The following is a 23,340-nucleotide window of genomic DNA, read 5'->3' on the forward strand; positions in this document are numbered from 1 at the left end:
AAGGGGAGAAGAAAAAAAGGAAACAAAAACACAAAATCATAAGGTTATGGTAGCTAATCAAGCCAAAGAAACATAGCAAAGTTAAGGTGATAAAAAGTTTCTATAGATATCCAATGTCAGCGATTAGAAAGTGTTAAAAGGAGAGAGAGAAAGGATAAAAGACTGAAAAGAAAATTTTGCATGCATGTGTCGAAACTCAAATCGTATGCTTACAGTACAGACGAACAGAAGCAAATGGTAAAACTATTACGCAACATATATAAGAGAGAGCAACAATTGCTGGTAATGGTTCAATTTTTTTTCCAAAACTACTGTCTTTGCAACAAATATTTCAAAACATTATGCAAAAGTAAAATGCATTGTGATACATTCAAAATATAGCATGCAGGTAATTAGTGCAGTTACTTTCATATCACACAAAACACATTTTACCCTTTTGTTATACCTACCGCAAAATTCGTTGTCTGCTAAGCAAGCATGAAACAGATGTTAAAAATTCTTTTAGTAATAAGCAAAAGTTTTTGTCAAAAAAGGACGGAAACTTTGAAATATAAAGTTGTTTCCAAAACAGTATCAATTTTGTACACTCATAATGCACAACGAATAAATTAATTGTCTGATAACTTAATCTACCTGCAATTATCACTAATTCAAACTTTAAAAAAAAATGATGAAGAGTATAGATGAAGTTCTTAGGGTATAGGAGATGAGCACAGAACGTAGCTACAATGTAAGAAACATGTAACGGAGCAATAAAACCTAAATAAGGATGATGAGTAGGAGTGTTGTAGAATAATGTGATCAAGCAGTCATGCAAACATGCAAAGAGGACCAGAGCACCATTTATTATTAGATTGTGGAGGACTTATGACTGTAAAACACTAAAGATTAGACAATGGGGAAACATTAAAATCTACAGGACAAGAGGAGGTAGGAATCTATCGAATAATTCCAGCAATACTTACGATGATTAGGGCAGGACTTGGTGGCTGCCGTGATGAAACAGAGAGGCAAGGGAGATGCGGTGCATGTACACCCATCCACCAGAATATGCAAGAAAACATAAGCCAAATAAGTGAAAAAGCAGACAAATTTCAGACCCATTCACAAGCACTTATAAGTAGTAGTTGGACTGAAAGAGCCTCAGAAGGAAATGCACTGCCACTGTCAGTGCAGATTTGTTTCTTATAGGGTCATTCTTAGATTGAATTAAGTTATTTTCCTTAAAGTTAAGATTTAAAAAAAAATCAAAACAGACAGACAGTAAGAGGATTCCAATCCCACTGTTGGTTACTTGATTTGTATTTTTTCAAAATGGTGGCGGGGAAGGGGGACTGGCGTTTATAAAGTAAAGGAACTAGAAATTAAGCTTGACAAGTCAATAAGACAAATAAAACTACAATTTAATTTGCCCAGGGAGCCTAGGCCTACTCATGCTCGGCGTGGGCATCGCGCATGCAGTATGCAGCTTCAGTGCCTCCTGCGAGAGGTACAGTCCCACGGGCCAAGGGTTTATCGCGCGAAAGCCAAAACGCGATGACCGGGTCGGAAAATTGATTTTCATGTCCCATGCCTCATGCCCAGGCGGGGATGCGGTCACGACCTGCAGTGCCCTCGGCCCCTCGCCAAGACGAAGGTTCAGGCATAGGGGCGCGCACACGCGCACACACACACACACGCCACGGAGCACGCGACACGCGATAACCGTCTCCCGATAAAGAGAATGGGGGAGGACTCAGACGGCCCGCCGTGTATGGCTTGCCTTGCCTTGCCGCCGCCATCAAGCAGACGGTCTGCCCTGCCTGCCTGGCGTGCCCTTGTAAGGCCAGCCTCGTAGAGAGACTCCCAGGCCGACACTTTCCGCCAAAATATAATACGCCCTCATTAACGGACACCCCCTGCCCGCCCCCCTCCTCCTCCAGCCCAGCCGCGAGAGCAGGGCTTGCAGGGCCTAGTGCAGCGCCCGTCGCCTTGTACGGACTCCACTTTCTTCCGAGCCTCGTTGTGGTGGAGGGCCACCAGGGCGGGGCGGGGCGAGGGGGAACACTCGCTCCGAACGTAATGCTTCGGCTACTAGTTCGCAACAGCTGTGCCATGGCTGCCATGGCTGCCCAGCCAGGCCGCGCCAATGTGCACCATATGGCTCCATCAGAGGGCCTTACATCGCCGCGGCGCTCGCGGTCGTCGCGAAGGGGCGGGGGGAAGGGCGAGGGGACAAAGACTGCAGGCGCCTGGGGCCCGGCCGGCCCGGCCCCACTGGCGGGTCGGGTCGAGGACTCAATCAGGGACTTCCCTGAGCACGCGGCCACACAGGCGCCAAAGAGACGACCCCCCCCCCCTCCCTCCCCGCTTCCCCCGAGATTCCGGCGAGGCGATGGCGATGCAGGCCCCGTGGGACACGAGCGACGACAAGGAACAGGTGGTGTCGGAGGGACGGGACGGGACGGGACTGGACTGGCGAGCCAAGTCGATCGGTCGCCGCGCACGCTTCGTGGATTAGGCCTTACATGGCCTGGCTCTGCGCGGCGACCCCTCCCCCCTCCCCACACACACATGTGCGCCGCGGCCGTACTGCCCCTACTGCCCTCGTTCGCACGCCACGCTGCGCCCGGCCGCGCCACCCCTTACAAGGAAACGCGGACTCCTCCACCCCGTGCCGTCCACCATGTCGGCCGCGCCGCGCACGGCGGCGGCGTTCAAGTCTCCTCGTCGTCCTGCTCGTCATCGTCGTCCTGCTCGGAATCAGGCCGACCAGGGCGTGTGCTGTTCGCAAGCCAGCGCCCAGACAACGCCCGGACCATTTCGTTTTGCAGTGGCTGGCTGGGCTGGCGGCCCTGCGAGGGACCGTCCGTCCGGCCGAGTGATTCAGAAGATCGGCTAGTCGCTCCGCCTCTCTCGCACCCTCACGGAGAGCCCCGTGAGTGCGACAGAGACGGAGTGACGAAACGACTCTTTTGAATCGCTCGGCAGGCTGCGCGCTGCGCGGCATGGCCTCGCCGGGCCGACCGGGCCCCGGGTCGCCCCGCCGGGTAGCGTGGTGACGAAGTGTTTAACGAGATGTCAAGACCAACGCACAGCGCCGCAGCAGCGGCGAAGCCCAGATTCAACGCCCGACGCACTGCTCGGATGCTGACTGGCTGGCTAGGCCTACAGTGTACGGAGAAACGGGAACCTCACTACCGTGCCCCCTACTTGGCATAAATTAGATTTTCAATTAATAAATTAACAACTCCGTCGAAATTAAATGAGAGGGGTAGGGGAGGGGACTCGCGAAGACAGGACGCGTCGAACCAGGGCGCTGCAGGGCGGAGCGGCGGCGGGACGAAGACGACCGCGTACTGCACGGCCTGCCGCGGCGACATCGGCCGCCGTCGCTACACCGTGCCGTGCCGTGGCGCGCCATGCCGTGCCGCGCGCGGAGTCTTGTTTCAAATAGCAGCGCCATTTAAGGCAACAACCGCGGCTCGAAAACAAAACCGATGGCGGCGGCAGCGGCGGCGAGCACGACAAGTAGGCCAAGGCAGTGCACGGCGGCCCGTCAGGCCGTCACCACCCCCTGCGTCGGCCGGCCCGCGGCCCTCGGCCCCAAGCCCTCGGCCCCAAGCCCTCGGCGCACAGTGGGCCAGAAGACCGGTGGAGGCGGCCAAAACTCTGGACGCGTTTTGAGCTCCAGAGTCGCTAAATGGGACTCAAACCGAACGTGTGACCCCACCAATGGATTCCTCGTTCGGAGAGCAGCCCATTCGTGGCGTCACACGTTCAGTTCGAGTCACATTTAGCGACTCTGGAGCTCAAAACGCGTCTAGAGTTTTGGCCGCCTCCACCGGTCTTCTGGCCCATTGTGCGGCACTCGGCGCGCCAGTCATCCATCGCCCTGCCGACTGATGCCGCGAGTCTCTTTGTCTCATGGTGCGTCCCTTATGGGTGCGAGAGAGACAGAGCGACGAGAACAAACGAGAAGAGTTTCGCGATCAACACCCCAAAGAAAATAACACCGGTCTGAACATCTGTTGGTCTATCCCCCGCGAGTCAACCCGTATAGGGGCATCCCGATCTAGAGCGACCAGTGCGACTTTTCCCAGATTTTTTGCGGGAGTCTACAGTGTACATAAACAACTGGCGCTCGCGTCGCGTCAAACCGCCTGTCACGCGGACACCCGAGGCAGACGCGAGATGCTAGATACCCCATGCCGCGCGACGACCCGTCCCGTCCCGTCCCAACGCATCGCTTCGCATAAAATTGATGGCTCCTACACACACATCCCGCGGGGCGCAATCAATTGGCGGAACCCCTCCTTCCTCGGGGCCCAATTCAATATTCATCACCGAACCTCATCAGCGAGCAGCCCGTCGTGCGTCCAGTCAGTGAAAGAGTGTGTGTGCGTGCGCGCGCGCCCTACAGCCTACTTGGGACATTTTTCCAAAACAATCGGCAGCGCGTTCCACGCCTTTCCCTTCCCTTTTATCAGCGGCGCGCCTCCATGCCGGCCCGCCGCGACGGGTTCCGAACGGGGTCTCTCCCTCTCTCTCGCACTCGCGGGGCTCCCAGTCCGGGTGCGAGAGAGACAGACCGCCCGCTCGGAATCATCGGGCCGCCGCAAGACTCCGTGCCCTCCGTGCAGTGCACTGTGCTCTTATCAGGCCATCCCGCCGGGCCGAGGCCCGTTCCAGTCCGGTGGCGTTCCACTGCGTTCCACTCCCGGACCCATACTCACCGCGTAGGGGGATGTGGAGCTCTTGGGCTTGGACGCCGCCACGTAGGCCAGGTACTGGATCACCTTCTTCGTGTTCTCCGTCTTGCCGGCGCCGGACTCGCCGGTACACAGGATGGACTGGTCCTCTCGGTCTGCAAGACAACACACACCCGTTTTATTTTGACCAATTTAGACCACCGCCGTGGTGGTAAGAAGAGTGCATTTCCCGTGTCCCCCACCCCCTTCTCCTAGACGGGGCAGCCCGCCCACTGCAGCACTCCCAAAGCCGACGCCGATAAGACTCTACCCCCCGCCCCCGCCCCCGCCCCCTTCCCGGGCGTGGCCGTCGCCGCGCCGCAGCAAGCAGTGCACGCGCGAGCACACCCCACCCCTCCAAAATTGTGGCCCAACTCGCCAACCGAAATAGCCGGGCCCCTTGCCGCGTCGAGTGCAGTGCAGGCCACAGTGCAGTGGCGCACCACGCACGCGCCGCCTTCAGACCTCACCTTGCAGCATGGAGCGGTACGCGGAGTCCGTGATGGCGAACACGTGCGGCGGCACCTCGTGCCTCTTGATGCCCTTGTAGCGCTCCATGATGTTCTCCGTGTAGATGGGCAGCCTCTTGTAGGGGTTCACCACCACGCAGAAGAGGCCGGAGTACGTCTGCAACGGAAAAATGAAAAGAGAATTAGTCCGGCGTGTTCAGGCGGGCCTCGGTTGGAGACGAGGACGACGGTGTCGGGTTTTCCCCGGTCGCCATCCTGGAGACACTCACGCAGGCGCGCCATCGCCATCCTGGGGGCCGCCGGCGTGGACGCGGCGGTGGCGGTGCGGCCGCTGTTTACCAAGCGCGCGCGGCCGCGTCTTTGAGTAGACGGGGGTAGAAAACGACTTGCGCAATTGCGACGACAAGGCGAGTGGCAGAATGTCGAAGGGGAAAGTGAGGCGGTGCCAGAGCACCAGGGGCAGCAGGGGTCGCAGCAGGAAGCCATCTGCTCCGCCGCGGGTGACCCCGCTGACCCCCCGGCGGCGGCCCCGCAGTGGCGCACCGCGACCACCCCGAGCGCGGCGGCGGTGGCGTGGCCGGGGAGGGCCGCGAAAACTCGCCGCGCGTCCGAAGAGCGCACGCGAGCAAAACAACGAGGGGGGCCGGGCGGGCCGCCGCGAATAGCGAAGAGGGGGGGGGGGGAGACAGCCACACCAAGGGCGTGAGGCGCCAAGGGCGGGGCTGCAGGGCCCTGACCCCCCGCCGCCCCCCTAGAGCCATTCCCTACCGCAACGTGGCGAGGGTGGGGCCGCCACCCAATCGCCACGGCTATCAGCGGACTAATTCCGAGGGCCGTTTTCGTCGCTCAATCTCGCTCGCACTCATGGGGCGTCCTGTAAAGGTGCGAGAGAGACAGAGGCGACTCTCGGACTCAGCCTGCAGCACCACGCCGAGCCGTTCGGCCCGCCATCATTACGGCAGGGAGATAGGGGTCTCCGTCGCACTCGCGGGGCGCGCCGTCAGAGTGAGAGAGTGAGGCCGCGCTAGTCGTCGCTAGTACGCGGAATCAGGCAGGCAGGCGGCCGGCCCGCCCCAGACACGTCAGCGAAACCCCATTCCATTCCCGCGACAAAGCACGGCACATCCGCGTCGTCCACGTCGTCGCCGTGGTTGACGTCGGCCGCCCCCATTCCGCCCGCAGCAGGCCATGCTCGCCGTCGCCGAGGTCGTGCACTTCCAGCCGACAGCCCCTGCTTCTGAAGGACCGTGTCGACCATCTCCCTCGCGCCCTCTGCGGCACGCCACACGAGTGCGACAGAGACAGAGCGAAACGATCTTTCTGAACGAGGCGGCGGCAGGCTCCGAAAGCGCAGAGACAGCGGCCTCCTTCGCCAATGCCGCCGCGGTCTCTGGGCTCCACTCGCAGCGAGCATTTCATAACGCGGCCAGGTCGGCCCCGCCGCCAGTGCAACGGGCGAGCACCTCCGGGGCGCGGGTTCGCGTCGGACAACTATCAGCGTTTTTCAAATTTTATCAGCGAACTTTTCCGCCGGAGCAAACACTTTGGGAGGCAAACAGCGATAAGTGCGGCAAAGACGGCCCTGCGGTTCTTGCCCCTCCACTGCGGACCGCAGGTGGCGACGCCATAGTTCCATTTCAATCATCCCGTCTATTTTTTCGCCCGCCACGGCCACGACGCGGCACTGCAAGCGCGACCAGAAGCCAACGGCGCGGACACGCCACGCCACGGGTAGCTGCACCTGGGACACACACACACACACTCGCAGGCGCGCGCGCCGACACACGCTCATGACATCATCACCAAGCGCATTCCTGACCCACTTGAACTCCGGTGGAGAACAAAGAGATAAGTCAGCCCGAGCGAACTGGCGGCCTGGCGGGGCGAGGTGACCGAGGTGGCGGCGACCCCCCGCCGACAGCGGGCCGATTCTCACAGACACTAAAGGCTGCGCTGTGCGGCCGCGCTAGGCCCGGCCGGCATCCTCCGGCGCAAGTGCGAATAACGAAAACGAACCTCTCTCTCTCTCGCACCCTGACGGGACGCTCCACGAGTGCGAGAGAGACAGAGCACTGCGAGGCGGTGGTAGCGCCACAATGACGCAACGCGGGGTGGCAACGCGGGCGGCGGCCAACCCCCGTCCAAACAAAACAACAAATCCAACAAAAACACGACAGGTGGCGGCGACCTCTGCATCGCGAAAGAAGGGGAGGGGGCACCAGGACGGCGTCGTTTGCTCCCCGCTTTGATCGCGGCGGCCGCGGCGCCGCGGCGTGCCGGCGGGGTCCTGGCCCTAGGTCCTGGCGGCCAGGGTTCACGACCGAGGGGACCGACGCCACCACAACGAGATGGCCCGCGGCCAGGCCCCGGCGCGGCTTGCCGAGCGGCTTGCCGCTTGCCTCGCCTCGGGACGCCACGGCGCGCCACGGCACCTTGGCGCTCGCGGCGGCCACCATTCAAGCCCGGCAGGATCAGGACCGGCACGAGGCAGGCCGGCGCCGCCGCACGGCGCACAGTGGGCCAGAAGACCGGTGGAGGCGGCCAAAACTCCAGACGCGTTTTGAGCTCCAGAGTCGCTGAACAGGCCTCGAACCGGACGTGTGACCCCACCAATGGATTCCTCGTACGGAGAGCAATCCATTGGTGGGGTCACACGTTCGATTCGAGTCTCATTTAGTGACTCTGGAGCACGAAACGCGACCAGAGTTTCGGCCACCTCCACTGGTCTTCTGGCCCACTGTGCGGCGCAGCGCAGCAGGACGACCGGACCCGGCCCGCCAGAGCGCCGTGCAGGCAGGCACCCCCGCGACACAGCCGCGCCAGCGGGTTGCCTACGCGCCGCTTGGCAGGCTGACCGGGCGGCCGGGCTGGTTTGCTGGCTGGCGGATGGGCGGGCCGCGTGCATACAGTCCGCGCACTGCGTACTCGACTCGGCCGGCGAGAAAAAGACGAAACAGCCGAGCGGGCCGGCCAGCAAGCTAAGCCAGCAAAGCCCCTCGCGTCACGTCACGTGGCCGTCAAACAAGCGGACGGCAAACACCGCGTCCGGCCACAGCCAGCCAGCCAGCCAGCCAGCCAGCCAGCCAGCCAGCCCGGCCACCCGGCCCAGCGCTCCCCCGCAAAGTTTTTCAAGCGTCCCCGTCTTGGCCTTTCTTGCGTGGCCAAAAAGAGCCGGGCGTGGCTGGGTGGGCAGTGGAGTGGAGGCTCAGCCGGGCCGCCCAGCGCCTAGCTCAGCAACCGAGACGGGCGGACGGCCAGCCGGGACGCCTAGCCGGGACGGCCCAAACCCATTCGGGGCAGAGGCGCAGCCTATGGCGCAGCCAGCAGCGACCAGCGTCGCGGGGCGGATATGTTCTGCTGAGTAGAGAGTGCGGCGGGCCGTGGCTTGTGGCGCGGCGCGGCGCGGCGTGGCCGACCGCCACGGCGGCAGGGCGGGGCGCACCGCGCGGACTGGCGCGGACGCGACCACTTTTCGTTTCTTCGGGGAATGCAGTCGAAGTGGCGGAGTCGCGCGCGGAGAATCGCTTATCCCGTCCAACAACGCCGACCCGGCTGCGGCCGGTAGGGCCACACGGCTTGGCCCTGGCAGGGCTCGGCCGCCGACGCCGACCCAGCCCCGAAAAGCGCCCAAAGCCCCCGACGCCGCAGCCCTTGTTTGGGGCCCAAGTCACGATCCAGAGCAACATCCCGGTGACAGCACCCAAAGGCTCGCGCCCCGCCGAGCAGCGATTCCGCACCGCGTCGATCTCTCTCACTCGCACCCACGAGTGTGGCAGACACTGTTCGGGACCAGCCAGTCCACCACGACGGCGGGGTGCTTGTCCACGCGGGCGGCCGGGCCAGCGCCACGTCTCGGCGCGTACGGCCATACGGCTCATCTCTAGACTCGGCCATGCGAGTCCTCACGCTCAGCGCGGGGCGGGCGGGGCAGGGCGCGGGGCAGGGCGCGGGGCAGGGCGTCGCAGATGAGTCACCAGTCCAGCGACCCACAGCCACGGCGGGGCCCGAAGGGGGCCTGGGCACAACCGCCATGGCACCGCCTGGGCGGCCTGGGCCATGTGGCCTGCTCTTTTTCTGCGCCACGCGGGTTGCTTTCCTCATGACGGGGCGACTCAAACTGCCCCCCCCCCCTTTCCACCACACCCACACCGCCTGCCACGTTCGCGCCAAAGAAAGGCCCGCGCGCGGAAAAATACCGCCAGGTTTACGCCGCCGCCGTGGCCGAGGCACCGAGACCGTGGCCAGCAGACTAAGCAGACGTCTCCAGGCAAACAAGAGAAACTACGTGCGCAGTACTGTGTGCCGCCAAACGCAAGACGGAACTCGCAAAAAACGGACAACACAATTTTATAAGTGTTCAAATTCCAGCGCGTAGTAGTTCGATGTTTGTTTCTCAGACGGGCACCTCACAGATTTCCCCCTCCCCCGGCCCGATATAGACCAGCAAACGAGGGTCATGAACCACAACAAGGTCGGCACAACCCGACTGCCCCGATTAGCATACATTGGCGCCCCCCTTCCCCCTCCACAACTCACTCGCCAGCGTGCCCATGGCGCTCATGGCGCCGCGGCCCAAGAGCCAAACAAGCTTCCCGTTCATTTTCCAGCTTCCCTCAGATTGGCGCGGCGCGAGGAAAGCCCTCGTCATCGCGGTGCTGCAGCGCGGCGAGGCCCTGCAGTACTAAACTCATTCCGAGAGTCGTTTTCATCGCTGTCTCTCTCTCACACCTGTAGGGCGCACCGCATGGGTGCGGGAGAAACAGAGCCGCGAAAACGACTCTCGGAATCAGTCTGCAGGCCCTGCTGCAGCACGACCGGGCGGCGCAATCTCGTCGGCCCGATTTATCCATTCCACTGTAAATCGCGCAGCAGCCCGCCGACAAACGGCGCCGCGCCACGCCATGCCGCCATCGCGGCGCACTGCACCCCGAGCAAGCGGAGCAGCACCCCGTCGTCCACTACCGGCACCGAACGGCCAGGGCATGCCCTGGCCGTTGCAGCCAGGGCCGGCCAGGGCGGCGCAATCGCGGGGCGGCTATCTGGCCGCCGCCGTGACGCCATCGGCCTTCCGGACGGCCAGGTCGCCGATAACGGCCGTCGCGGTGGTGTCACAGTACAGTGTCGCGCGGCCGGGTGAGGCACCGCGACGAGCACCGCGTCGAAGGAATGCCGCCGCGGCCGGTAATCTCCCCTCGCCGTTAATTAGACCGGCGCGGCCACGCCCCGCCACGCCCCCACCCTCACCTAGCCCCGGTGAGGCGTTAACCCCGGTTAGCACCGCCGCGACGGCCGCCGCGAGAGGTGACCCGGCAGCCCGGCACCGCGGAGCCGGCAGAGCCCGCGCCAATCCAACGGGCTCGCGGACACCAAATTTATGACGAACCGGTTCACGGCGCGGCCGGCCGACGCGACCAAATCACTCAATAAAGCCAGCCGGCCGGTCCGGATAGAGAGGATGGCCGGCCGCTGCAAACCACTACCGGGCGCACCAAACCAATTTGGGGAGCGGGAGAGAGGGGGGGGAGGGGGCGTTCCGCCGGAAGTCGGCGCGCACGCCGCTGCTGGCGGCAGGTGGCGGTGACAAGAAGAAACGCAACGCACCTGTCGCCCAACCCGGCGCAACCCACCACCTCCTCAATGAGTGCGCCAGCCCGGCCGCCAACGAGGAGAAAGGGGAGGGGGTCTATTTGCATACCCCACTCCACTGCCAGGACCCCGGCGCACCTTTCGCGCCCCGGCGGCGTGCAGGCGTGCGCCGTGCAACCCCGCGACGCCGAGGCTGCGCGCCGCGCTCCCGAAAATCATTGACGGCGTCCTAATCGGCGCCAGGCCGCCGTCACGCCGGTGAAAGCAGTGTGACGCACGCGCAGCCCGCGCAGCCCGCCCGCCTGACTCACCGCCCCCGCACTGCCGCTCCTGGGCGAGCAGGAGGGCTCGGCGTGGAAACACCCGCACCGCGCGCCTCGAGCCTTCCCGGAACGCCACGCCACCCCATGCGCCTCGTGTGATGCAGGGCGGGGCGGGGCGGGGCGGGGCGGGGCGATGATGCACTCCAGCGTCTCCAGCGGGCCCACTGACCGGACGGCTGGATAACTGCAGAACTGTACGACGGGACGCCGCCGCCTTTCGCTCCCGTTCAGCCCAACGGTTCCCAAAACAAACACGCGCACAAAAAGCCCGGCCCGAGTGCCGTGATAACGAGTGGACGGGCAGACAGACAGGCGTTCGGGCAGGCGGACAGACAGACAGGCGGATGCACGGACAGACGGGAAGGGTCACGAGCCGGCCGGAGACAAGGTCCCGGCTCACGCAGCTTCACCACGCAGCCCGCCGGCTGAGCCGTGGCGGCCGTGGCCCGGACTCCCGGACCCGGCACAGCTCCGCCGAGGGGTCCTCCGGGCCTTTTAGCCGCGGAGCCTCTGGAGTGAGCCGCATTCCGGGAGAGGCGGTCTGCCCCCCTCTCCTTGAGCGTCTCCTTGAGCGTCTGCTCCCTGCCCGCCGCGCCGCCGGGCCCCGCGGCGGGCCATCGCCGGGGCACCGCGCGTCAGCAGGGCCAGGGCCTTCACGACCACGGCGACGACGACCACCGCGGCGCGGCCGGGACTCGAACCCGCAGCTCCGCAGCTGGAGTGTGGGGGCGGGCGTCACGTGAAAAACGGCGCCCTGCCCGCGTTGCCCGCGTCGCCTCATTGCCGGTAATAAATTACACCTCAAAGACACTCACTCACACATACACACGCGTATACACACACGCACACGGCGGGACGACGCCTCGGCCGGAAGGGCCGGGCCGGACCCGGTCGGATAGCATTTCAATACCAGCTAGGCGGCCTGCCCCTCGGCCTGCCCTGCCCTGGCCGCCGCGGCCCCCTCCAAACGCGTGGGCAATGAGGGATGTCCAGCACTGCACCGCGCGGTGCCGCGCACAGTGTGCCGCGCAGCACGGCCAGGTAATTGAAACGTCCGCCGGCAAACTTGAACAAACAGACCTGGCACTCCCCTTCAAAACAAAGTAAGTAAATACATGCTCGAGTCGCAGCGATCTCCTTAGCCTGTGCCGCATGGCGTAAACGGGCGCATTTTTCATTCATTGATCATCGGCATTCCGCGCCTGCTTTCGTCTCTCTCGCACTCATGGGGCGTTCCGTAGGGGCGAGAGGGACGGGCGACTGTTCGGAATGGCTCCGCCGCTCTGCCGATCGCCCAGTGCGACGTGCCCCTCAGCACATCCCGCAGCACGCGTGGCATTCGTTATCGAACCGCTCCTGCGCCCGCACAACCAGCGCCTCATCGCGCCAAGGCTGGGCGAGGCGGGGCCCCCGGGGCCCCTACACGCAAAAAACAACAAAGCTTGCATTTGAGGAGCCCCGTCGACGTGCAGCTGCCTCCATTCCTCCTAGGCGACCCCGCGTCCCCCTCCTTTCACTCCCATTGCTTGCACAGCACGGTCTGGCACTAGTACGTGTCGCGCCAGACCATACGCCGGCAGGCTCGTTGCGAGCGGCGCTCCGTCCTCTCTCGCACCCCTACGGGCCGCCGCGCGAGCGGGAGAGAGACAGAGCATCGTATAGCCTGCAGTGCATGCGGTTTACGGCAGCAGGCAGCACAAGCACATTCCCCGGGCGTGAGTCACATTTCGCCCAACAAGTGGCGCACGTTGGCCGTATCACAGGCGTGGCCCTGGCGGCCCTGGCGCACGTTCGCCCAGGTGGCCCTCGAGAGGCACGTCAAGGAGGCCCTTCTCTGGGCCTGCAGGACGGCCCGGTGCTGCAGTGCAGCGCGGCGTGGGAACCGGCGCACGTCCACACCGCCGGCCTGGGGGTCATCGTCCGCGTTCGCGCCGCCGCGTCGCAGAGCCGCAGCCTCGGCCGGTCAAGCCCAGCGGGGCGTCCCGAGATGCTCACTCATAGCGCACCGCGTAGCGCGCGCCACACCGCTAATTCGCTAATAAGCAATAAAGGCAATCTGCATAACGCGATCGGATCGCCATCAGCCGGCGCGGGCACCGCCAAGGCACCGCCCAGCCGAGCCGAGTCCGCCCAGAGCGGCGCCATAACAGGTAGCGGGCAGGGCAGGCCGAGTGGCCGCGCGGCGCCCACGCCGAACCGGCAAAGCGGCCCGCGCGGGGCGAGGCGAGGCGGCGCGGCGCGGCACGGCGCGGCACGGCGGCGCGATGCAAGTGTTCGTTAAAGACGGCGACACGCGAGCGAGGTGGGCGAGATTCGCCGCCAAAGGTCAGGCCAAAGGCGGCGAGCGCGGCGCGCGCACTCGCAAACAACGTTTCCAGCAAACGCACAAAACGACGTCGTCTTCGTCGTCCCCGAGGAGCAGCGTGTTGCGCCACCGCCCGCCCCCCCGTCCGAATCCGTGTCCAAATTTGGTCACAGGCAGCGCGCGTGGAACGGGCCGGGCCACCAGGCCGCCTGCAGAGCGCCGCTCCGCCTCTCTCGCGCCCTCACGGGGCGCCCCGCGAGTGCGAGAGAGACAGAGCGACGAAAGCCCAGTCCGGAGTCGCGGCGCGCTGCGCGTGTCTTTCACCACAAGCAGCTCCATTCAGAGGTGACGGAGAGAGAACAATAAGTCACGACGGGCGGCGCGCAACACGGCGACACGGCCGGGAGGGGAGGGGAGGGGAGGGGGCACCCATGATCCACATCGCGGACCTCGCCATCGCTTCCGACAACCCCTTCGGCTTCTAGTGCTCGAGTTTCTAGGCGAGCGGGGTCTGGCGCTCGAGTCTGCTTGTCTGCTTCAGACCAGCCTCGCTCCCGTACCGCGGGGCGCGCGGCGGGGTGGGGAGGGGCGGGGCGGGGCGGGGCGGGGCGGGGCGGGACCAGACGCGATAATGCAAGTCGTGTCATCAGGTTGAGCAGCAGCCGGTCAACGACTGCAGCGGAGCGGCAGAGCCCCGCCCCGCCCCGCCACGCCCCGCCCGCCCCGCCCCGCCCCGCCCCGCCCCGCCCCCCCGCCGGGGTGCGGCCGGCTGCCGCACTGTCTGTCCCGCGGGCCGAAGGCCGAATTCCACGCCAAACCGCAAGGCGGCCTGAAGGCGGCAGTGGCACCGCACACACCGACTGCAGGACACACCGCGCAGGGAGAGCTAACGGTTTCAATTTTCCTCTTCATTCTCCACCTCCGCGCTCCGCCCTGCACCGCGCGCGTGTGTGTGTGTGAGTGTGTGTGTGTGAGTGTGCCCCCCACCGCCGCCGATTCCCACAGGAGGCCGAGGCAGCCAGACCTCCCGCCGCCGCGCGCCGCGCCGCAGTAAGGCCCCCGGTTGTACACTTCTTCCTATCCAGGACGACCTTCCTCGCGGCCAAGGACAAGGCGGACAAGGCGCCCGGTCGGCACACTGAGAGTCGCTGTCTCTCTCGCACTCGTGGGGCGTCCCGCGTAGGTGCGAGAGAGACAGAGCGACGACAGCGACGTGGCAGTGTAGCGGCAGCACGCACGCCTTGCGACTGCCGCGACGTGTGCACCTATCCAGCCGCAATCGCCACTTGATTCCGCGTGCGTCTTTTTCCCACGCCGTGACGCGCGCAGTCCGCCAGCAACACGCGCCGCTCTGTCTCTCTCGCACTCGTCGGACGTCCCGGACAGATGCGAGAGAGGCAGAACGACGAAAACGACTCTCGGAATCAGTCTGCAGCCCGCCACCACGCCAATCGCACCAAACGAGTATCATCGGCGGCCTCGGCCCGGGCCGGGCCGGGCACACTGCGAGCTGCTGGCAGCCTGCTGCTTGAGCTGCTTGCTACCGGCGGAGAAACAGGGCCGGTATTTTATTTCGTATCTATCGGGTCGTGGACCACGACACCAGGCTGCCACGCCGCGCGCAGGTCGCTTTCCAGGTCGGAGCCCTTCAGCTCGAGTCCACCGCACCGCCAGCCTCCCTCCCTTCCTCCCCGCACGCCGCCGTCGAGGCCGCCGTCGAGGCCGCCGTCGCTGCCGCCAAAGCAGAGATTCCAGGCGACAGTCGCCTACAGCACAAGGAGGCCTGCCGCTCCTGCGATGAACCCTCCAGGCGACACACTGCCGTGACTGCAGCCGCGTGAATCCGAAGGACCGTATCGTCGCTCCGTCTCTGTCGCACTGGGCCTTCCGGAGGTGTGCGAGGGAGACAGAGCGACGGCAGGCACACTGCAGCAGGCTGCAGGCGGGCCGCGTTTTGCATTGGCGTCGACGGCAAGGTCAGCGCGGTCACCCCCGCGGCCCTCCGCCACATGCCCGGCTCGACGGCGCGCTGCTGCTGCAGCCCATTCAATCACATTCCCAGGCAATCAGGTGAGGCGGCCATGCTGACCCCGTCACCACGTCACGCCGGCCCAGTGCACCGCGTGGTCGGCGTCGGCCACATGTGCGGCCATTCCGCCTCAGCGGCTTACGTTACGCGCGCGCCTTTGAGAGTGTGTCAGTGAGACCGTGGCGGCCGACGCTCGTCGCGTCTCGAGGCACAACACGCCTTACATGGACATAAAAGTCCCCGGCCTGCACCGACGGCCCCCCAGCAGGCCCCGCCCCCTCCCCTACGCCCTACAGCACGGTCACTCCGAATCGGCGCTTCGCCGCTCCGTCCCTCTCGCACTCGTGGGGCGTGCCGTAGGGGCGCGAGAGAGACAGAGCGACGACGCGCTCGGAGTCAGCCTGCAGGCAATCATCCGCAGTAGCGCGCACACCGTTGGCGCACAGCCGGCCGCCCTGCTTCGCCCTGCTGCCCCAGACACACCTGTCCTCGCACCGCGACCCTTCCCTTCCCAGTGCAGTGGGCGCGAGTGTGAGTGAGGGCGGTGCCGCGGTGCCGGCGGGGCGGGCCTTGGAACCAGGACGAGAGTGTTGACACCGAAACAGCGAGAAACTGCCGGCGCGGCCGACAACACACACCGCCGCTAAGCGGATTCCACGGCACTTCAAGAGGTTTCCCTCCCTTCGGCCTTCGGCGCCCACCCCACCCCACCAGCCCCTAGAGGCAGGTCAGCAGGGCGACGGCGACAAGGGGCGACAACGCCCACGCCTGGACACGGCCACGGCGACCACCCCAACAACGTCGCACCCCGCACACCAGCCACCCCCTCGCTGCCCTAGAGTGATCCCGAGGGTCGTTTTCGTCGCTCCGTCTCGCTCGCACCTGGACGGGACGCCCCACGAGTACGAGAGAGACAGAGCGACGAAGACAACTCTCGGAATCAGTCGGCTGGCGGCCGTCCAGAGCAACACGCTGGCCGCGCGGGCCGGGCCGCCAGTTTGGTTTATGGAGGAAGCGGAAATGTCGCCCATATTGCAGGCCCGCCCATTGCGACTTGGGGCCGAGTGCGTGCACTGCACTGCGTGGTCGCGGCGCGGCTTCTGGCCGCTCAAAGGACCGCCCGAGTTTTGGCCGCTTTCCCGTGCGCCTGCACCGCGAACTCGGCGTCGGCGGCGTCGGCGCGCTGCAGCGTCCCTGGCGCCTAGAAGAGGAGGGGAAGCGCGTCCGGCCGCGTGCACATGCACGTGTGAGGCGCAAGGCCGCGTCCAGCGGGCCGGTTCCGAGGGTCGGCGTCGTCGCTCTGTCTCTCTCGCACTCATGGGGCGTCCCGTGGAAGTGCGAGAGAGACAGCGCGACGAAAACGACTCTCGGAATCAGTCCGCTGGGCTGTGACTCGTCCTCCCTCCCGCCGAACGGAAGAGCGCGGCAACAGTTCGGCATTCGCTTCCTTCCCGCCATGCTGCGTAGAATACGCGCGAAGAGTGAGTCACTCGCCAGGACCGGCCGCGGCGAGGCGAGGCAAGGCCCGAACAGTACAGCCTCGGCCAAGAGCGCCACGGGTCTGTACGGGCCAGCCACGCCCGCTACATGAACATGATAGGCCGGCAAAGTCCTGTAATCTTGCTGCTGGTTACCACACGTTCGAGACTTCGTGCGCAAGCATTGGAACACGGCAAGGTTTTCTCGACTAGAGTGTCACGGGTGTTGTCCGGCCGGCCGATTCGGACCGAGCCAACCGAGCGATTCCGAAGGACAGCCTCGTCGCTCTGTCTCCGTCGCACTCGTGGTGCGTCCAGTCGGGGAGTGAGAGAGACAGAGCGACGAAACAATCCTATCGCTCGGCCGACGGCCACCAATTAGAGTGCGGGGAGCACGGCCCGCTTGGCGTGCTTGGCGTCGCCGCGGAGACTCCAATGCACTGACCCAAATACAAAGGCGAGACGAAGTGCGCCACGCGCTCGGCCGCGCCAACAAGAAGAGCACGCACTTCCCCGACGCGCGACGCGCTTTTAGCGCCCTCAGGGAGATAAACCATGCCACGTCGCCGTAAGGCCGGCGCGGCCACCACGGCCAGCGCGCCGCGCGCGGCCACGCCACTGGCGGACAGCCACGCCGCGGACGCGCCGCGCGCAGTCAAGAGGTCAGTGACGCTGGGCGCGCTGGGCGCGCGACGACGGTAGACGCGCACCCCCACCCTCTCGTCGCACCCCATCAACAAGCCGGCCGGGATGACGGGGCGTGCCTCCGCGCCTCTCTGCGCTGCACCACGCAGCGCCGACAGACCCGCACTAGACGCGCCTTCGCCCTCGGGGGCTTCCCCGACGGCTGACGGGGGCGTCGAACCGTCGCCGTCAACAAACAGTGCGCCGTCCGCTGACGGACGAGAGCATCGCTTCGCTGCGCGGACGGCCCCGAGGCCGCCGACGAGGTCGCCGACGGCAACCCGGTGCTTCCCTCCCGGGGAACAAGGCATGGCCGCGGCACGGGTCGGGCGACGAGCGTCGACGGGGTGGTTTTGGGGGAAGATTATTTCTGCAGCGCGGGCAGGCCCGGGGCAGGCAGGCCGACGTCGGCGCCCAAGTGAAGAAAGACGCGGCCAGAAATAGCCGCCCCTAGCCGCGGCGGGCATAACCATCGCGTTAGGGCGTGTTGTCAACGCGGCCCGACCTGCCCCACCGTCAGGACCGTGGCCATGCTCTGGCCGCCCTGGCCGCCCTCCGCCCACCGGCCGGACCGCCGGACCTAGCCCTGCGACGCGGTGCAGCGGTGCAGCGCAGCGGGACGCGGCGCAGCGCGGCGCGGAGACGACCTTGGGCGTCGAAAGTGAAGATGAACTCGGCAGTGGTAGCATCTCGCCGGCCGCACCGCGCCCCGCCGCCGCCGGCCGCCGCGCCCCCAACCATGCCGTCGACGTGTACCCCGCTGCACCGCGCAACACCGCAGCGGGGCAGCAGCGACCGGTGAACCGACACCAGCGCTGCCGTGCCGAGCCGCACCGCGTCGCAAGCACACCGCGCCGGTGCCGCGTCGCGCCGCACCGCGCCCTGGCGAGCCGCGCCAGCCGCACCGTACAGCCAGGAGTGCCGAGACGAGACCCGGCCCTGCCATGGGGCTCTGGCCCTGCCCTACCCGGCCAGGCGGTACTCAGGCGGTACCCGCACGGGGCACCGCGGCAGAGCCACGACCCGGAGCACGGAGCACCAAACAGGGTACCGAGGAGTACCAAGGCTGCCCGGCCGCGCCGCGCCCCGCCGCCGCCCGCCCGCCCCGCCACGCCCCGCCCCGCCACGCCCCACCCGACGCACTCGGAGCAGCTGTCACAAGTGGCCGCTGTCATTGGCTTGACCTGTCAAATTCCCAGCATTCCCTCACGCCACACGACTCCCAGTGGCGGAGCCGTGTCAGCATGCAGTGAATCCATCTGCCAATGCATTCCACGTCAACAGGTTGCACCGCCGACACGGCTGCAACACTTGGCACAAGCAATGACACTTGATTCAGGCATTTGTTCGTTCATTGACTGATTCATTCGTCCTGGACCGTCACAGGGCGAACCCGGACAATGAAGAGGGCGACAAATTCAACAGGTCTCAGCGCCTAGTATACGCGACAGCCTCGAAAGAAATGCCAATTTCTCATCGGGCACGAAGCTAGAGCTTTATCTCTAGAGTGGGCCCCACCCACTATCTACCGTTTCCTGGCAAACAAACTGTACCTAATACTCATTTCACCAGCCCGCTGAGCTGTCAAGCCACCGCACGCCTCACGTCGGCCCTGCCTAGCCCTGCCTAGCCCTTCCCTACGAGGCCCGGCCCTCAGAATGCCGCTTTCTGATTCAGCACAGGCCCTCCACCCACAGCAAAGGCAGGCGACGATTCTCGACTTTACAGAGCGACGCCAAGAAGGCCGACCTCACACAGTGGGGCTCTGTCTCATGCCCCCCTCCCCCTCCCCCGCCGGAAACTACGTGCTGTCCACGACCACCCGCCCCTACTCACGTTATGTACACAGGCCCACGAGCGGGCACACGCATTCCGGGGCCCCGAACAGTCCCAAAGGGACAGAACGTACAAGAAAAATAAAAGTGTCCAGTGACGGAAGACTAAGGACACATTTTCAGTCCTAGATGGCATTCTGACATGAAACACAGACATCAATTGCAGTGAGAGATCAGCAATCACATAAAACTCTTTGAGAAGCAGTAACCATGCAACGCCAAACATTAATTCAACGGTATAAAATTGAATCAGGAGCACACAACTCTTGACAATCAGAACTCAAGAAACATATTTTTGTTTGAATGGATTAGAGTAGATCAAATGGTATGAATGGCATTTGAGGCGTGGAGGCCTGGCCCACAGTTCAGATTAATATCTGACAGCTATTATTGCTTTACTTTGACTGCAAAATGATCCAGAACATAAAACTATTTAGAACTTGAGAGTTAACTGTTGACTTTGACGTAATACTTGGTATGTGGCAGTAACTCGTATTTTGGACTTGATAAGAGATTTACATTTATCCGCCAAAACCTAATCTATGGCTCTTCGAGAAGAAGAATGACGTCCACAAAACAAATATTACAACGCAGCCACCACAAAGATGATGGTGCGGACAAACCACGTCTCATTCCAACACGCAAAACATAGTCCATTCATTCCGTCCCCACCCCTCTGACAAACCCTCTGAGTAATCCCCCTGTCACCGATACTTGAACAAATCCCAGCTGGGGAACTGGCCACCGTGCCCAACTCTACATTTCACTCGGGCCATCCCACCGCACAAAGTAAATCCCTAGATCCCACAGCGGCCGTGCGTCACGCCACGGCAGCGAGGTGCATCGTCAACATTGTTAGTGGGATGGAATCCCGCGTCCTGCGCCTGCAGTCTGCAGAGCCATTCTTTGGCAATGCCACTCGCCGGGCTTGGGCTTCTGGCTCTGCGAATGCGAGCTTCGCGCTTCGCGCTGCCAGGGCGGCCTGGGCCCAGGCAGGCTAAGGCTGCTAAGGCAGGCAGGCCCCTTGGCAGGGGCGGTGACCGGTATGCCGAGCCGGGGCCCCTCTCGGGTGGGGACCAGTCAAGACGGCACGGGCGGGTCCGTCGAGCCGAGCCGGCGGGCGTGACGTCACCTAACCTATACTCACATAGATCAAGCCGGAGTAGTAGCGGTCCTTGATGTTGTGCAGGACGGAGGCCTCGTTGAGGCACGTCAGCTCGGCCATGTCCTCCACCTTGTCGAACTTGGGCGGGTTCATCTTCTGGATGTCATCCTTGGCGACGAAAATCCTCTTGCCCGTCTCCGCGATCTCCACTTCCACTTCATCGCCGCGCTCCCCCTTGATGCCGGCCGAGACGAAGCCCTGGTTCTCGTGCGGCACCCACACCAGTCTCTTCTGTGTCCACTCGGCCTGCGTGGCCGGGTCATTGAAGGCGGATTTGTCCACTGACAAATATTTCAGGTCCGGATCGGACCGGTCCACTTTGGTGTCAGGCTCCGCCATGATAGCGTACAGGCAGGCTCTGGATTCCGGCAACACTCAGGTCCGGCGTCGGCTAAACACCATCCACACACGCGTCCCACCGCACTCGGGGACTCGGATCGGCAGCCACGACGTGCGCCGCGTTAGCAGGACGGTAGATAACGACTAAATCTTGAGATAAACATTTAGAAAACAAAACACACGGCACAACAACACTTGGACACTGCGCTGTTTCTACATGGACTACACGACTTGACAGATCCGGCGGGAGTGCTGACCGAAGACTGCCGAGCCGGCCGACGCCCGCTCGTCCAGCTACGTTCGGGTCACGTGACCGCCTCGGCTCCGCTCGGGCGCGTGACGCGCCGCGCCGCCGCCAGAGCGCAGCACTTGCGGGGCACAGAAACCACCTGTCGTGAGACTGGCGGCGGCGGCGGCGTGGCGGCGCCATGCAAAGACTGCAAAGCCGCCGTTTGTTGCCGTACGCGGTCGCGTCGCGGTACGGAGAGCCCCGGCAGCCCCGGCCCGGTCGTGGCGGTCTTGGCCATTCATGGGTAATCTTCTTGAGCAAGGACTCGCCTGGAGTCCTGGATCTGGGTGCCACCATATGGTCAGATTAAGGCCAGCCGCAAGCCAAGCAGCCCAGGGGCAGCAGAAGAAATATGACGACCGGCTGCAGCGGACAGACGCGCGACAACTTGCGCCTCATTCGCACATCGGCCATTTTAATCTTACAGGAATTACCAGGAGCGCGGTTTCCGGAACGAAAGAACTCCGTTTGTTCCAAGTGTCCGGAAACCCTTAGCTCTGCGCCGCGAATGCTTCAGCGACACGTCTTTCAGTACGCATTGGCCGTGACCGCAGTCAACCGGCACGCCATATCCATGGCACTGGTCTCATGGCACAACATTGTCTGGACTTTGTTTGGCCCAAATTTGGACATGACATAAGCGCGGGACGTCCCTGAAGCCCGAAGCCCGAGGCACCTGAGGCCGCTCATCGGAGACAGTCCTGCGTCTCGAGGCGCGGGGTGTCGCCGGGAATACCCCCTGCGCGCGGTGCCTGCGGCCAGGAGGTTCCGATTCCCGCCGACTGAGGGCGCCACTGCGCGCCTGGCCGCTCGGCAGAGGAAGTTGCTTTTGGCGGGAAACTCTGAACAGAGGCGCAGCGCTGTCGCTGCGTCGAGGGTTGCCTGCTTCACCGGCGCCCCCTCACCTAGGCTTGAGTTGAGAGCGTGCGACCGCGCGTTCAAGTCTGCGTTATCGGCGGCGTGAACAACAACAACAACAACAACAACAACAACAAGAAACAAAACTCTAAGTTATATGCCATGCGTGTTTACTAACTGCTTTGCAAGAATCTTGAAAGTCGAATGCGCGTAAACGCGCGCGTGAACGTGTGTGTAATGAGAATAAAACTCGACATCGCACTAGAATATTCGGTTCTTCAGGTTGAAAACGTTATAAACAGGCTTTTCGAAAGGTTTCCTCTTCGATACGTTCACGTTTGGTTTCACGTTTGGTTTCGAGAGTTGAAAAAAAACAAAAGAAACAAGAGACACAAAATATTCTAGTGCGATGTCGAGTTTTATTCTCAATACACACACGTTCACGCGCGCGTTTACGTGCATTCGTGCATTCGACTTTCAAAATTCTTGCACTAGAATATTTTGTGTGTCTTGTTTCTTTTTTTTTTCAACTCTCGAAACCAAACGTGAAGAAATTTGTCGTGAACGAGGAAACTCCCACGATGGAGGGAGGGAGGGAGAGGGAGATAGACGATTGCATGCCGCGGGCGGATCCGACCACGGGGACGGCCACGAAGACTACGCGATTACACGCGTGCTCCGTCGCCAACTATTTCCATATTAATCAAGTTCCGCGGCGCGCGGCGCGGCACTCTATGTAATGGAGCGGCATGCTGCCGGCAATGCTGCACGGCACGGGGCTGCATGCGAGCGTGGACTGGGACCACAGGGGGACGGGGGTGGGGGACGGGGGGATGCGCGCGAAGGTCGTATGGCCTCCTTGTGACCTCAAAGGGTGCGGTGGTGTGGGGCCGCGGGGCCTGCGCTTCCGAAAGTCACTACCGGAGGGAGCTCTCTTCCTCCCCCGACCCCCCTCCCCCTCCGGTGTCCCGTCCCGGACTGGCATTCTGACCGGTTTAAACGGGTTAGATTCTGTACACGGTACGCTCCCACTCCATGCCGGCGGCGGCGACTCAGTACCCCTCCCTCTCGACCAACTACCCCATCCCCGGCGATCACACTGCCTGTCCCGCACTGCTCCCTTCCCCTCTCTCTGTCTCTCTCTGTCTCTCTCTTTCCCTCTCCCAGGCAAGGGGCGGTGGTGCGCACCGAGTCGAGCCCCCTAACTCGACGTGATTGGACCAATACTGCAGACTGATTCCGAGCGTCG

General features: G+C 63.4%; 1 protein-coding gene across 1 annotated transcript in view; it reads right to left on the minus strand.

Annotated features, from left to right (window-relative positions):
• The window catches only part of LOC117650018 (myosin heavy chain, non-muscle), a 29,976-nt gene extending 8,761 nt beyond the window's left edge, over positions 1-21,215 (minus strand). Inside the window, exons 1-4 of the mRNA XM_034393263.1 lie at positions 20,588-21,215; positions 5,201-5,357; positions 4,716-4,846; positions 966-989 (exon numbers count right to left, since the gene is read on the minus strand). Coding sequence (XP_034249154.1) covers positions 966-989; positions 4,716-4,846; positions 5,201-5,357; positions 20,588-20,944 — 669 coding nt within the window. The 5' untranslated portion in view covers positions 20,945-21,215. The remainder of the gene's footprint in view (positions 1-965; positions 990-4,715; positions 4,847-5,200; positions 5,358-20,587) is intronic.
• Between the last annotated feature and the right edge of the window lie 2,125 nt (positions 21,216-23,340).

The sequence above is a fragment of the Thrips palmi genome, unplaced genomic scaffold (genome assembly GCF_012932325.1).
Source record: "Thrips palmi isolate BJ-2018 unplaced genomic scaffold, TpBJ-2018v1 HiC_scaffold_4, whole genome shotgun sequence".
NCBI classification, from domain to species: Eukaryota; Metazoa; Arthropoda; class Insecta; order Thysanoptera; family Thripidae; genus Thrips; species Thrips palmi.